This window comes from Myxocyprinus asiaticus, chromosome 32 (genome assembly GCF_019703515.2).
Source record: "Myxocyprinus asiaticus isolate MX2 ecotype Aquarium Trade chromosome 32, UBuf_Myxa_2, whole genome shotgun sequence".
Taxonomy (NCBI): domain Eukaryota; kingdom Metazoa; phylum Chordata; class Actinopteri; order Cypriniformes; family Catostomidae; genus Myxocyprinus; species Myxocyprinus asiaticus.
Window position 1 is genome coordinate 28928117 of NC_059375.1, and position 17412 is coordinate 28945528.

The window sequence follows — 17412 nt, forward strand, 5'->3', positions numbered from 1 at the left end:
AACCTCGATTTTTTTTTTTTTTTTTTTTTTTTTTGGTAATCAACATTATACCACAAATGCTCTCGATTGTGCTTAACTTGTATTGAACCTGGAATATTCCGTTTATTATTTCTGCCTAGGAAATCCGCACAGCTAATCATACGGTTTAATCTTGTAGCGTATAAATCACTCCTTGTATTTTCCTTGTCATTTTGAGGCAAGAGCAGCATTTCATAGATTACTTATTTATTTATTTTTTAATTGGCCTGGCATTATCATCATCTTCAGCATCTTGTAGACTGTGAAGTTAGAGAGTAAAAAGTGCGACGCCCCTTCTGAAATGTCTCAGCATACTTGGAAAAGAATGAGCGACTTTTCTCATTCCCTCGAGCGTTTGAGATCCATGCCGACTTACTGTATATATATATATATATATATATATATATATATATATATATATATATATAAAGGAGATCACTATGAACATGCCCATGCTGGGCAGTGGACGGCATGCGAGGGGACCCGTGATACTTCATTACAACCTTTACGCAAACGATTTCTTGAGACTTTCTTAGGACTCTCCTTCCTAAGCACTTCTGCCACTGCACGTGGATTGCATTACTGGAAGAGATTTCGAAATTAAAGGATTAGGGAAACGCATACTTGTTTTTTAAACATATATGTTTTAGAATTAACACTGACTGCACACCAGTTACTTTTGTGTTACACTGATAGGGGCCGTTTAGAACTTCAGATCAAAGCTAGACGCAGCGCAACTAATAGAACGCGGGTGTCTCGAGACGCGTTTTTAAAAGTTGACGTTCTAAAACGAGACGCCGAAAAACAACAACAACAACAACACTCCGTTTTGCGCATTATTACTTCAGGAAAACAATCGAAAAACATCGCGGACGCAAAAACGTGTTCAGTGTGAACGGCCCCTCACTTTGCGCACATTCTATATCAATTCATGTCGATTTAGTTTATAAAACACCTGTCTTGGACTTTGCCCACCGGCTCTGTCGAACATTAAGAAGTTTCCTAGTGATCATTTTATTAATTTTTCCGATCCATTTATATTCCAATGTCCGCCCTGGTCGCTGTCATGGAATCTCTTGAGTCTTCAGTCACCGAGTCCACCGATATCATCAAACCTGACGATCCCTTCTCGGGTCCCCTCAAATCTATCGCGCCCTGGAATTACACCTTCCTCGCCTGTCTGATGTTCATAGTGACTTCACTGTCTCTCACAGAGAACTTCACCGTTATGCTGGTGACGTTTAGATATAAACAACTGAGGAAGCCGTTGAATTATATAATTGTAAATTTATCCATAGCTGATTTTCTAGTTTCACTTATAGGAGGCACTATAAGTTTTTTGACTAACGCGCGGGGCTACTTCTTCCTGGGCGCTTGGGCGTGTGTGCTGGAGGGATTTGCTGTCACTTTTTTCGGTGAGTTGTTATGATAAATGAAAGTCTGCACAAACCTATGATTCCATGCATTGAACAGCATATTTCTTGTGGTTTGCTTGTTACCCGAAAGCAGGGGTGCCTTTTCTGATTATTGAATTTTTCAGATTAATTTTTAATTTTATGTTTATTACAGAAATATTACACCCCAAAATGAAAATTCTGTCATCATTTACTCACCCTAATGTTGTTCGGAACCCATGACATTTTTTTTCCTTTTTCTTCTTCTTCTTTTTTTCTTTCTTTTTTTTTTTTTTTTACTACTGTGGAACACAAAAGTAGATATTATACAGAATTACAGCCTTAGTCACCATTCACTTTCATTTTACTTAAACAAGATGCAATGAAAGTCAATGGTGACTGAGACTAACTCACTCCCTAACATCTTCTTTTGTGTTCCAATGAAGAAAGAAAGTCATAGGGGTTTGTAAAAGCATAAAAGTGAGTAAACGATGACAGAATTTCAATTTTTAGGTGAACTTGGCATTTAACAAAGTTTTGATCTATTTCCACCCCTTGTTGTATGTGAAGATATATATATATATATATGAGATAACTGACACATCACAGTAAAACTGGTATCACTTCTTGCTTTCTAGGGATTGTTGCTCTGTGGTCTTTAGCAATCTTGGCATTTGAGCGCTTTTTTGTCATCTGCCGGCCTCTGAAAAATGTCCGGCTGGGAGTCAAGCATGCAGCTATGGGTCTTGTTTTTGTCTGGACCTTTTCCTTCATCTGGACAATTCCGCCAGTTCTGGGCTGGAACAGTTATACAGTCAGCAAAATTGGCACCACTTGTGAACCTAACTGGTGAGCTGAAAATACTATTTAATTGTATCTTGTTTTTTTCCACTCCGTTTTCCACTTTCCAATCTTTGCTGCTCAGAGTCTTTCTCTCTGCACTTTCCCTTTCATTCTCTCTGTCCCAGTTTTTTTTTAAAATCATGGACATGTATGTACAGACAACATCCACAGTAATACAAAGCAAACACAGAAAATTCAAAATGTCGAAAAAAAGCACCTTGCATATCTTCCTTAAAGTGACATCATTTGAAAGCAGACCAGAAGCTGTCAAGTCAAGGACACTTCCTGTGTAATATCATGCACAAAAAAGCAACTGCCATTAATATAAACCCAAGGCTGATGCCATGCAGCCATCAGTTGAAAAATTGCTTTCAAGAGACTAGCACAAAGCATTTTTGGCAGTGGCTTGGCTTGGCCTTGGAACACAAACAACAGGGTAAACGACACAACTGAATTGGGAATGCACCTTTGCACAGATAATCCTCAAGGGTGGGAAATATATTTACAATTGTTGTAGGACATAACTGCATTCATGTGTATGTATTCTGTGCATACATCTGTCAGCCTTAAAGTAGTATAAATTCAGCAGGTGAGATTGGATCCAATAAATCTATTACTGTAAAGTGCTAGTTCACCCAAAAATGAAAAATGTGTCATCATTTACTCACCCTTATGTTGTTCCAAACTGGTATGACTTTCTTTCTTCCATGCAACACAAAAGGCAGATTGTTAGGGACTGACAGCCCCAGTCACCAATTACTTTCATTGTTTCTTTTTTTCCGACAATGAAAGTGAATGGTGACATACTGAGGCTGTCAGTCACTAACACTCTGCTAACATCTCCTTTTGTGTTCAGTGGAAGAAAGAAAGTCATACTGGTTAAGAACAACATGAGGGTAAGGAAATTATGACAGAATTTTCATTTTTTAGTGAACTGTCCCTTAAGTTTCTAATCTTTAGACCAGTGATCACTTTTCCTTAACGGTTTGATACTGCCTGGAGCTTGTAGTCTGCAGGGGGTTCTTATTACTCTGTTTTTATGTTGCAATGTTATGCTTAGACCAAACAAGGTGCTTAAAAGCTTATATTACGCATGTGTGTAAATGTGCTCTTATTGTTAAAGATTCATGCACAGCTGATTATCTAAGCACTTTCATGCACTCAAGTTTTTGTGCCAGAAGAACCAATCCTGAGAGATGTCATATGCAAAAGACTGATGAGATCTGAAATCTCAAGATATATCCACCTGCAGTCTTGCAGCACCAGCAGCAGGTTCAGGGATCGGTCTCAGGGCAGGAGTGAGAGCGCAACTATGACATGCTTTTTTCATGGTAGATTTAATTTGATTGCAATTTAAAACACATAGTGTTCTTTGTTTATCATCAACCTTTTTTTATACCCTGTAACATGATTATTCAAGTGTTTTATCCATCACATATTAATGTTAAAAAGCAGTATACAGGAAGGTTATACCCATAAAAATAGCCTAAATTTAATAGGTGAGAAGTGATATGACCAATATGAGTTTAATGGAAGACCCTTACAAATTTTATATAAAATGTTTCAGCCTCATCATACAAAGAAAGTAAACATTGGTAAAATAGCAGGCTACAATAAAATTGTAAAGTAAAAACACAAAAAATGAGGGTTCAGTAACAATGGGGATGCAATATACACTCACTGAGCACTTTATTATGAACACTATGGCCCTAATAAAGTGCTCGACGTGTTCTTCTGCCATTGTAGTCCATCCGCCTCAAGGTTCGACGTGTTGTGCATTCTGAGATGCTATTCTGCTCACTACAATTGTACAGAGTGGTTATCTAAGCTACCGTAGCCTTTCTGTCAGCTCAAACTAGTCTGGCCATTCTCTGTTGACCTTTCTCATCAACAAGGCATTTCTGTCTGCAGAACCGCTGCTCACTGGATGTTTTTTGGTAAACTCTAGAGACTGTTGTGTGTGAAAATCTCAGGAGATCAGCAGTTACAGAAATACTCAAACTAGCCCATCTGGCACCAACAATCATGCCACGGTAGAAATCACTGAGATCAAATATTTCCCCCATTCTGATGGTTGATGTGAACATTAACTGAAGCTCCTGACCCATATCTGCATTATTTTAAGCAGTGCACTGCTGCCACACGATTGGCTGATTAGATAATCATATGAATATCTAGGTGTACAGGTGTTCCTAAAAAGGGATAAGTGAGTGTATTTTATTAAGCACGAAATAATATGCAGTGATAAAAACAATTACAATAATACAAGTCACTTCTTCTCAAAAATGTATTTTGTTTGGCAGTAAAGACATAATGCCAACAGCTCCATCTACATTTAAATATTAGGCTAAATTAATAAATCTGAGTATTAGTGAAATACTGTGTTACTAATCGGTTCTTACAAACAGCTTGATATGAGCATACATTAATGGAATATTATTTGAATTTGTCAAGTATGTATTAAACACTATCTGAGCAAAAACATGTGCATATCTGTGACTGGGGTAATGAATAGTCATTCTGAAATGTTATATCTATGGTATTTTAAAAGAAAGAAATACTCAGAACTCATTAATATTTTTAAACTTTTCAACGGCAAACCTCTGTACTAAAAACTTCACCAATCCGGACGGTAAACACAATATCCCCAGGGAATGTTCGGTTCATTAAAGCATGACAACAAATATAAGCATCTACAACAGTAACAGAAAACATATCCAGGCAGTTAGCATGTAAACAACTTCTCCTAACAAACAGATAACTTCTGCCGTGTAAGCATCGGTCCCTGAATGCTGCTGGTTGGAAACTTACCGCCATGACGTAAGCTCCGCCTCAACTTCCAGCCAGAGACTGCAGTCTTGGTGCATCTGCCTTGAAACTATTACTATTACAAATCTCTGATTTCTTTCTTTAAGGTACTCGACTGATTACTATGACCATACCTACATCATCACCTTTTTCACCACATGTTTTATCCTTCCTCTTGGCGTGATCATTATCTCCTATGGAAAACTATTGCAGAAGCTCAGAAAGGTTGGTCTCATACTCTTATCTTGATTTTCATTTTACATTATAGCAAATCTTAAAGGGATAGTTCAGGCAAAAATGAAAAATCTGTCATCATTCACTCACCCCCCCCATGTTGTTCCATACCCATGTGACTTTCTTTCTTCCTCTGTGGAACACAAAAGGAGTTTGGCAGATTGACAACCTCAATCACCATTCACTTTCATTGTATGAAAAATGATTAAATGAAAGTGAATGGGGCCTGAGACTAAAATGCTCCTCAACTTCTCTGTTGTTTTCCACAAGAGAGTGAAAGTCATAAGTACACAACATGAGTAAATGAATATACATTTTTGCCTCAACTAACCCTTTAATAATTAATTCAGTAAAAAGCAAAAAGGCTGTACATATTAACACATTAATATTTGGTGTTAACTTACTGTTTGACTGCAACTAACTTTAGAACCCTTACGTGTCTAATAGGTATCGAACACTCATGGAAGGCTGAGTAATGCACGTAAGCCTGACCGAGAGGTGGCGAGGATGGTCATTGTAATGATAGTTGCGTACATGGTCGGATGGACACCTTATGCAGCATTCTCAATTATCGTCACAGCCTGTCCCACGATACATATTGATCCTCGACTTGGCTCGATACCAGCCTTCTTCTCAAAGACTGCAGCTGTATACAACCCCATCATCTATGTCTTCATGAACAAACAGGTACATTTTTGCCATTTGACATCCTAATCTGGAATTTTCGGATCACCAACACATGAAGAAAAAACAAATACATTTGAGATCGCCTTGAGATGCCACGCTGAGGAACAAATAATTCAGAATTGATTAGCTGTGTGTTTATCCATCAATCAAGAAAAGATGTGGCTACATAAAGGACAGAAAAGCAATTGATAGCAAACACAATGGATTTTATATTACATATAACATACAAAAAGCAACATGAATCTTTCATCTAAAAGCACAGGGTTCCCATTGTCACAGATAACCAGAAAATATAAGGGAATTTCACATTGTGATTTCCAGGCTTGGAAAAGTTATGAAAATTCATAAAATTGTCTATATTGGAAATGTTCTTTTAAAATTATTGGAAATTTCTATATTGAACATATATTTTTTTTAAGTTATTGTCAGATCTAAAATAATTTGGCTAAAAAAGCACCTAGAAATTATTTTTTTAAACTGCACTCTCCATAAAATTCATTTGACCTTATCCAATAATAATGAAACAACTGAAAGTCATGAAAATACATTGCTCAAAAGGTGTGGGAAACCTGAAAGCAGTTTTTGGAAATTGCATAAGTGCGTTGGAAAGAATGAGTTAGAAAAAAACACCTGAAAAAAAAATTCCCTCGCAATGTACCATGGTTTTACTACAGTAACCATTATATCCATGATATCCATTAGGGGTGTGCAGCGAAGCCATTAACTGTATCTGTATTTGTATTTGTTCATATGACAAAATTATCTGTATCTGTCTTCTGGATAGAACCGGGTGTGAACTCTTACGTTTATAGTTTCTATTAATAAAATATGCCTTGTGTATGCCTATTCATAATAATAACTTAATAATAATAATAATAATAATAATAATTATTATTATTATACAATTATTATTTAATTAAATTATAATTTAATATTTTTTTCTTACCAGATGAATTTGTAGGCTACATTAATTGTGGAATATTTTGTTAACTGTGGTTTCTCCTGGTATTTCTGATATTAATATCTGCATGAAACAGAATTTTCATTTGTCTGTGCATGTATAACAACATTATACTTGAGGCAGGGGGTGTCAAGCAAAATGTGAAATGTCACATTTTGCAGTGAATAATAAATACAAATTCAAACATTAAACAAAATATAATAAAACAATATAGCCTACAAATAGGTGAAAGTCCTGTAAATCTATCAAGAATTTTTATGATTGGACACCGTTATTTAGTTAAATAATAATAATAATAATAATAATAATAATAATAATAATAATGTTGAATTTATACAGTGCCTTTTCAGAGCTCAAGAACACTTAAAATTTCCAAATTTAGCACAGTTTAAAGAAGAACAAGAAGAAAAAAAAAAGACAGAGCAAGTTTTAGCTTCTTTGTTTTACATAAGCAGGAATATTCCGAATAGATGACTACTATATGGAGCATTTTAACTTTTTTCGGAATAAAGTCTTAACCAGATAATTCATTTAATTGCTGATGTGAATATAAATGTGGTCAACTTTCAGAGATGGATAGACGAGCTCCGACATGAAATCATCACTTCAGGTCAGGAATTTAACATTTAGTTTTTGGCTATAAATAAATACATGGGAATCACGTGTGAATTGTGTGATACATTAACATAGACATTTCAAGAAGTGGAAAGTGTATATTATGTCGTATCTTAGTTAATGTTACACTTAACAAGCTCCAGACACGCACAATTTACAGAGACCACAAACGAAGTTGAGACCGCGCCCATCCGATCTGAAATCACACCGTGCGCATTTTCATTCATAAGGTTTACACTTTAGAAATATTGGCTGCACATATTCATATATTAGTTGTAATTTTGGATATGTTTATTTAACATGTTGCTTTATCCTTGTGCTTCTTGGATAATCAGTCAAACTAATACTCTTTATATTATTCGGATGAATCCGTTATTCGTTTTGATGTCATTATTTGAGTCTTTCCGAATAAGGTTTTCAGCTTCGGGCACATCCCTAATAGTAAAACCATATTGATAATACAGGAAAATGAAAACTATGGTAATAAAAATCATAATTTTGTGGTTATTATGGTTTTACTATTCAAATATCTTAGTTTAACTATGGTTTTACTATAGTAATATTGTAGACTGTAGTAAGCATAGTTTTTGGCAGAAATCAGGTTTTTTCTAAAGTAATATTGTAGAAACTTAACTGTTGTAAAACATAATAACCACAAAATTATGATTTTGATGACCATAGTTTTCGTTTTCCTGTATTATTACTATGGTTTTACTACGAATATCAAGGTTAAAATATGGTTACTATAGTAAAACTATGGTAAATTTATTGCAAGGTAACGCAAAACGTATTGCGAAGGAACACAAAACTATTTCAGAAAAAAAATTCCCGCCCTGTCCTTTAAGGGGCTCCATACAGCCTATGTCCTACAATTTTTTTGTTTTTTCTCTCAGGCAAATATATATATATATATATATATATATATATATATATATATATATATATATATATATATATATATATATATATTTTTTTTTTTTTTTTTAAGTTTTTAGTCCTTTCTCTGAATAATTTTTTCTCTCTGGCAATTTTTTTTTTCTCTCTGAAATGTATTTTTCTCTCTGAATTTGTTTCTTCTCTTATTTTTTGTTCTAAATGTTTTTCTCTCTAATTTTTATTTTTTATAGAAGCCCTAAACTGCAAGGTGAAAAACATTTCACTGGGTGATATTTTTTTTTTTAGGTATCTTAGTGCCTTCCTGAGCCTTTTTTTCACCTTGTGGTTCAGGGCTTCAGTACGTAATATATATATCCAGTTATGATTGTTTTTGCTGTCCTCTCAGTAGGCATTAGATGCTACTATAAAAATCAGCATGAGGTATAAACAGCAGACTTTTGCCCTCTTCCCCTACTTCACATGTTAGGGAAAAATGACAGGCACCTGACAAACTCACCGCTGACAGCTTTAATTTAGGAGATTTTTTTTGTTGAATAATTGATTAAACATAATAATATTTAATGGCCAAGTTCACAGGCAGAGTGGTCCATGCACCCCCCCCCCATTAAAAAAAGTATAATACGTCTACAGTTACACTTCCACGTCAGGAGAAGTTTGGGTGCCTTTAGCTTTCCTTAGGGAAAGTCATAGGTACAAGTAGAAACTTCAGTTGCTTGTTGTATTGGTGATAAATCTCACCACCTTTTCATTTAAAAGATATTCTGTAATCTCAGGGGAGTTACATGTTGCTCTATGACATTTAAATTCTTTTGTTTTTTGTTTCTGATTTATTCCAAATACATTCAGCTCCTAAGGAGAAATTTCTCCCTAGTGCCCCTTTATTGTTACATTTGATGCAGATGGAGAAGTGGAGATCTTTTGTGATTATGTGGATTTGATAGCCAACCCCAAGGATTTGGGTCCCAGGTGGTTTAGAACTGTGTTGGAACTGAGGCTGCTAGACCCCTTGAGCTGTGCACGTCTTACAGAACTAACCCATTTCCTTCCCAGCTGTTCCCAGTATAAATTCAGGTCACGGGTCACAGGGTCACAAGTTTCTCTTATGTGAAAGATAGACAAACTATATTATTGGTGAAAGACAGGAACAAAAACTTGAGAGTGATGATAGAGACACTTCACGCTTGGTAATAGTGAATAGTTATTATATGGTCTCTGCAGTCTCTGCAACCACATGATAGCATTGTATTTGGACATCGCAAGAGCCCTTGAGTATGCAGAAAAAAACATTAAAAATAATAATAAACATGTAATTTATTGTCATTGTATGCACTGGAAAAATGTTGTACCTAAAAATGTGCTTTATGGGGTAACACCTAAATTAAATGGTTTTATTAAAGAGCACCTATTATGGTTTTTAAACATGCCTAATTTTGTTTTAAAGGTCTCATACAATAGATTTACATGCATCCAAGGTCAAAAAACACTTTAATTTGCTCATAATTTAAATTGCAGCATTAACTTTTTTTTCCCAGTGTCAAAAACGACTTGTTCAATGATCCGTTCTAAAGGATTCATTCTAAACTCCTCCTTTCAGAGAGCCTACTCTGCTCGGATTGGTCAGATGTTCCAGTCTGTTGTGATTGGTCTACCGCTTAGTGTAGTGTTTGAGGGTGGGTCAAAGCTGTTTGCGAGCAGCCAATGAAGACCAGAGGCGGGTTTTTTGTTACCAAATTACATAGGTTAGTACAGGAAGTAAGTCTGGAATTACTAATGACTCGTTTCAGGTGTTCAGAATCGGTTCTTTCTTTTGGGAGTCAATAACTCCATTTGTCGTGCACTTTGATTTTTGAAACTTTGCAGACTTTTTTACATTCACATACAGCTATATAACACACTACATGAAAGGTAATATTTGAAAAACCATAATAGGTGCTCTTTAAGTCAAAAATATTATTAACATCACTGAATCAGCCTGAATACATTAGGTTACACCTTAAAACTAATTTAGATCACATTGAAATACAGTAGCTCCTTAAGGTAACAATTGCAGGGTACCACTTTTTATAGTTAAGTTTCTTAATTACTATGTGGTCATAAAGGCTGCATGGATAATAATTATAAAATAATGATCAATAAGCTCTTTGTACTGCAGGAAAGTATTACAAAAAAACAAAACAAAACAAAACAAAACAAAAAAAAAAACAAGTATTACAATCAATTACCCATAAACAGTTAAAGTTTTCCATGACTTTCCATGTGAGTTAATACAGTTTGTCTTTTAATGTTTTGTCTGTATTTTCTGTAAAAGCATGCCCTCCATGGGACCTCTCCGCATTATAAATGTGAATGAAAAATATTATATTTACCCAGGGTACCTCATTCTCATCCAGCCCAACCAAAACCTTAAGGAAATGAATATAAAGACATTGCAGAACAGGCGTGTACTGTCCATGACCTTATCCAATTTAATTAAGGTCAAGATTTCCTTGTTTAATGACCTTTTCCAAGTAGATTTTTTAATGCAAAGCCTGTGTAAAGTGTTGCCACATGAAATAGCTGTACTTAATGAATAGCTCCACATGCTGTCATGGAGACAGGATATATTAATCAAAACTTTTCTTTTGCTTTTTATTTAGATTATAATCAGCATAGTTAAAAGCATAATTTAAGTCAAATTGGATTTTAATTGTGTGTATGTGGGGGGGGCGGGGCGGGGGGTTACTTGGTTAGATTACTTGTGAAATGTAATTGGGTACTGATTACAAATTTTAGGTAATTACTTTTGGATTACTTTTGGATTGCCCATTTCATATTTTGATGAAAATCTCATGATTAATTTGAAATGTAACACTATTTCATTTATCATTAGTAAACGGAAAATCAAACGGAAACTTGCTATTGATTATTTGCTGAGTAAAAAAAAAAAGGCTCAGTTTTTTTTTTTTTTTTACTGAAGATAACATACTTGTATTTTTAATTACATTTTTTTGTTGTTGTTGTTAAGGAAATCTAGAGAATGTCTCCAGAAATTATGAAGAGATGTACAATTTGTACCGCCTCTTAATTATTAATGAGAAGGTGTGGCCTTAACCTAAAACAGCATGGGCCAAAGTGTATTTGCATGGCGCAAAATCTTAAAGTTGCATGTGAACTACACTTCTAAAATGTTTGTTTGCAACGTGTTTTTACAGAAGAGTGAATTATGACAGATGGAGGAGGGCCTGTTTGCAGGGTGCAAATACAAACAGTTTTGCATTTATTTAGAAACTACATTTAAAACAGAAATCAAATGCCATGTGTGTATTTGTGGATTGTAATCAAGCACTTTCAATGTAGTGTATCAATTTTGGTAGCTACATGCACACATGACTAAACACATAAAATATTTAAAATACTGAGTGCTCAGACTCCTGTTTTAAAATGTAAGAGTATAATCATTAAGTTATTGCTTTTCGCTGATTGGTGATTTAATCAAGAATGTACTCATTTAATCCATAAAAATGTAACTATAATATAATTACACACATTATAAAATGTCATGAAATCCAATGACAAGTACTCGATTTTTGTAATCTGATTACACAATCTAGATTACATGCAATCAATTACTACTCAATGGGACCTACAGTATAGTTTCCTATGTCGGGAATTACTATATCATGCACACGAATTCAGGCACTAGCAAGGGCCTTGATCCACTAAACATTGGGACACTGATGACTCAAGTACCTGTGATACGATTATGAAGTTGCACATTACTATATTGTGGTTGTCCAAAAAGAGGACACTGTTGATCGGACTTAGAACAGCCCTAGAACCTAGATAGATCAATACATTTAATGAATAATAACATTAAAACATTTAATAAAATAAAATACATCATCATAAAATAAAAACAGAAAACATCAGATGCCATTAAAAATAATTTTAATACTACATCACTTCACACTTTTCAGTTCTCCTGCTGTGCCCAGGTGTACTTCCCTGAAGATCTAATTTTTATGACAAACTCTCCTTTGGCTGGCATTTTGTGCTTGTTGCATAATATTAAGTATGGATAGTACAGTATGTTAATAGAGATGCAGAGCATGTTTCTCTCATTACATGGCCTTTCATTGTATTTCCTGGCTTTTTGTCTTTGAGACGCAGGTGCCAAGCTTTACAAGTTCACATACAGCAGTTGTGCTACAAATCTGACTGACTGAGTTGTAACATTTCCGTCATGGTATATTTTTATCTGTGATATAGGTTTACATTTACCTGATATGTAGCAATATATTTGCTGTTGTCTTACATATGGTCAACATTTTCAGTTATAAATGACAATGCATAGTAAGCAGATTTTTATGGATTTTACAAAAAGGGGCAGCCCTAGAGCTGATTGAGACATACCCCGTCATATTCAGACTACATTCTAATTCTTACTCATCTATATCTAACACTCTTTTCTCTCAGTTCAGGAAGTGTCTGATCCAGATGTTTAATGGAAATGGCACCAGTCTGGACTCCACCCATTTGAATCAGACATCAGACAAAGGGGCCATCACTGCAACAGAAGATAGCCACCTCGGAGAGATGTCCAGCATTGCTGCTCGTGTGCCCATGTCCATGTGCAACATGGAGAAGAGTGAGGATGAAGAGGAGGAATCAGAGCAGAGTGGAAATCGAGGTCCAAAGCAGCTCCCTTTATCTGGAAGCAGAATGTGTCCTTTGTAGAGAAGGACTACTCTGACTGAAAAGTAATCTTGTTACGCAGTTTGCATATCTGCCCAGTAGGGGAGACCAGGGGTAATTCCTATAACCAAACTTTTATTTTTAAAATGTTCATTAATAATTCACTGACTACTACAAATCTAGCGCAATATTTTGCTAAAAAAACATTTTATGTGCCAAAAGTAACTTTACCACAGCCACTGTAAAATACTGTATGGTAGCTACTACATTTACATTTATCAGATGCTTTTATCCAAAGCAACTTACAGTGCCCTTATTACAGGGACAATCCCCCTGGAGCAACCTGGAGTTAAGTGCCTTGCTCTAGGACAACAATGGTGGTGACTGTGGGGATTGAACCTTCTACTTACCAGTTCAGTGCTTTAGTCCACTATACCACCACCACTCCTGTTTGTGGTTTCACTACTACCAACAACAGTGTGAATATCTGCTAACTAAATCATGTTAACTTTTAACCAACAACCTGCAGATAAAATGGGTATTAGTTTGAATTTAAAGATATCAAAACATTAGAAAGCAGAGGAAAAATACTGACATCTGAAAACAATTACCTGATACAATTGTCCCCGGTCTCCCCTACTCCACAAATAGTCTAACCTGTAGTCTTACTAAATCCCTAAACATGCTGAGTGCAGTCATTACCACTAAAGGAGTGCATATGTTAGAATGTATGGTTTGTGTTTACATATATTCCTTTATGTTGTGCCTATGTGCAATCAAGTCTTGTATCTGTGTACTTGTCAGTATTGCATTGTACTGCCTTACCTTATGAAAATCACGTGAACATGCAAACGAAGGAGACAGGCAATATAGTCCTGTAATGTCCTCTAAGAGTAAACAATGCACTCTACTCACTCCTCTCTCCTCTCATGTGAAACATAATTTGTCAATCCAGTAATACTGCAATAACATTAGTCTAAACTATTAACATGCTCCAGGTTTTAGTTATGTCAAAAAAATGTGCATGTTTGAGAAATGCACCATATGCTAAAGCCATTAGTAAATACAACCCTACAGGCTTAGATTCTCTCAAATTAGAATATTGCTTCAGCGTATCTGCTTTGCAGTATAGTAATAAGCCATGGAATTAATATAAGATCACTGTCTATTCATTTTTTTGTTTGGATTCTTTATTGTTTAGAGTTGTTTAATGAAGCAAGAGTGTTATTATAATTGTAATTTTAGTCAGAATGTCTTATTAGGCCAAAATGTTGTTTCCTCAGATATTGATGTTTATCTGTGGCATGCCAGTAAATGTTTTACTTCTGTATTTATATTTTGATCATATAACTTTAAATAAGGTTCCATTTGTTAACTTCAGTTAACAACATTAGTTAATAAAAACTAACAATGAACAATACTTTTGTAGCATTTATTAATCTTAGTTAATGTTAATTTCAACATATAGTAATACATTTTTAAAATTAAAAGTTGTACATGTTAACATTAGTTAATGCACTATTAAATGGAGTTAATTAACAGAGGTTCGGGAGGAGCATGTTCATTTTAATCTGATAAATCACAGCCAACAAGCAGGAGTATATAAGCCACTGCTTACCTGCTTCCTGTGACAACTCTCCTGACATCCCACCTCCACCCCATCTCCACACATTCTCTAGATTCATTATCTAAATAAGTAAAGTCCGGGGGGGGGGGGGGTTAATCAGGACTCAAGTCGAGTCTCGACCTCCAAGCCCTCCAGTATACGGACAGCAATCCAAATACGTTTACTGCTTCAACACTTCATTAACTGAGATTAATAAATACTGTAAAAAAAATCTATTGTTCATTGCTTGTTCATGATACCTAATGCATTTACTAATGTTAACGAATAGAACCTTATAGAGTGTTACCAAATCATTTAGATTTGGTATCATATTTAAATGATCAGGATATGCCTTTGGATATATATATATATAAAACATGTCAATGTTGTAGTTACATAATAATAAAACAACTTGCAATAACTTTTCAGTGTGGTCACACTGCTAGTTCCGTTAAGATGCATTGTCCTCAGAATAACCTAATTTTACATCAGCAAATCCTGTGCCTTTATTACTTTACACAAAGAAATCTGTGAGATATGTGTAATAACTAAGAACCTTTCAGATGAGAGCTGATCGCTGCATGTTCCATAAAGCTCAGAAGCACTCTTTCTTTGGTGACTGAAAACCAAATGAAAATTCGGTGAATGAAAACACCTGTTTTCATTTTCTCTTGGCCATGGTTTGTTATCACACTAGGTAGCAAGATGCACCTGGTATCAAATCACAAAAGAAGATTAATCATGCTTGATCTCACTCATACAGTAAAAATTCAGAGGAGGTAAAAATTTTGACCTGGAACTTCTAAGAACTAGTTCCAGACCTTTTTGATCATGAATATTGTTCTAGTACACATGGACATGTCAAAGCCATATTAAAGGCATAAGCACAAAGTAGCAGTGTTGTCTATACAGCAGTCTTTCTTTAAATTAGATGTAACAGTTGCAACCCGATTAAACATTTAAATTATGTTTGATGATGAATATTATTTCATATGGAAGATGAAAGTGGCACTACAGCAGTTTAGTAATGGGCATAAAAAATAAAGACGCCCTTTGAACATACACTCACTTGGCACTTTATAAGGAACACTATGGTGCTAATAAAGTGCCAGACATGGTCTTCTGCTGTTGTAGCCCATCTGCCTTAAGGTTCGACATGTTGTGCATTCTGAGATGCTATTCTGCTCTCTATAAGTCTGGCCATTCTCCGTTTACCTCTCTTATCAGCAAGGTGTTCCCATCCGCAGAACTGCTGCTCAATGGATGTTTTTTGTTTTTGGCACCATTCTGAGTAAACTCTAGAGACTGTTGTGTGTGAAAATCCCAGGAGATCAGCAGTTACAGAAATACTCAAACCAGCACGTCTGGCACCAGCAATCATGCCACGGTTGAAATCACTGAGATTACATTTTTCCCCCATTCTGATGGTTTATGTGAACATTAAATGAAGCTCCTGGCCTGTATCTGCGTGATTTTATGCATACCACTGCTGCCACATGATTGGCTGATTAGATAATTGCATAAATATGTAAGTGTTCCTAATAAAGTGCTCAATATGTCTGTTATCTTCCCTTCCACCTGAAAAATTTGCAATTGTAGAACTCAAGACATTCCATTAGACTTGCACATTTTTACATATTATTTCTAGTGTGCGACTAAATGTGTAATTCATGAAAACTGAAAGGCCAAAAAAAAAAAAAAATAAAAAAATAAAAAAAAAATAAAATAAAAAAAAAAAGGTTAATTTACGGTAAAAATCTGGCAGCTGTGGTTGCCAGAAATCCACCTTAAAAAATACAATGACAACGTTTCAGGCATAACGGGATGTCATAATGGTGCCTGCATATTAACATTATTAATATATACAATATTTTACAGTAAAATTGCATGTTGTCTTGTTAAATATAATATAATTTGTCACTGTATATGGCACCAGTTAACCAATTGACAGTTTTTTTTTACCGTAGCATTTTTGCATTCTTTTTCCATTAATATTACAAACATTTTAATTAAAAAGGATGAAAATTGTGCGAGAAATCTCACACTTCCAAAATGAAAAAGATAAATGCATTATTTCATTAATGAATTACTGCATTATTTAATATAATTATTTCCTGAATAAATGCAACAAATCACTTATTAAATCATTAAAGCATCACTGATAAATCCACCTAGTTGGTGATGAGCACTGTGAATTTGCATGTGATTTTTTTTCCAGCAGAGTTCATTGCAACATCAATTTTCTTCATGTTTTGAGAATTCATACAGTAGCTGTATAGAGACAAACTTGGGTCAGATCTTATCACTCTGAAATTCAGAGCTTACAGCAATGCAACAGCTTTAGGTTTTCATATTATATGTTCTAAAGCTTTTGTCACACCCCTCAGTGTGCCTAGTAACAAAAAATCCCTATATGGATGGATTCTCATTACTGCTTTACGAGCATGAAATTATTCCTTAATTGCTTAAAATAACAAAATCTTTGCTTGGTCACAGTTGAATGATGACCCTGTAATGCTGTTCCTTGTGTCACAATGCTGAAAATGTTTTATCATGAAACCACATAAACGTTATTTGTTCAGGCTGAAAATGGGGACTGAATTGTATGATTTGTCATGCAATGCATGGAATTACATGTCTTGCTATGAGGACGCACAAGTTCTTTTGGAAAAAGT

The 17412-nt window shown here is 35.0% G+C and overlaps 1 protein-coding gene across 1 annotated transcript; it reads left to right on the forward strand.

Moving 5' to 3' along the window:
• Window positions 1-566: 566 nt before the first annotated feature.
• On the forward strand, window positions 567-15136 carry valopb (vertebrate ancient long opsin b). The gene is made up of 5 exons (XM_051667320.1): window positions 567-1433; window positions 2051-2261; window positions 5171-5288; window positions 5745-5984; window positions 12913-15136. The coding sequence occupies exons 1-5, from the start codon at window positions 1064-1066 to the stop codon at window positions 13171-13173; spliced, it is 1200 nt and encodes a 399-aa protein (XP_051523280.1). The 5' UTR covers window positions 567-1063; the 3' UTR covers window positions 13174-15136.
• Window positions 15137-17412: the final 2276 nt, after the last annotated feature.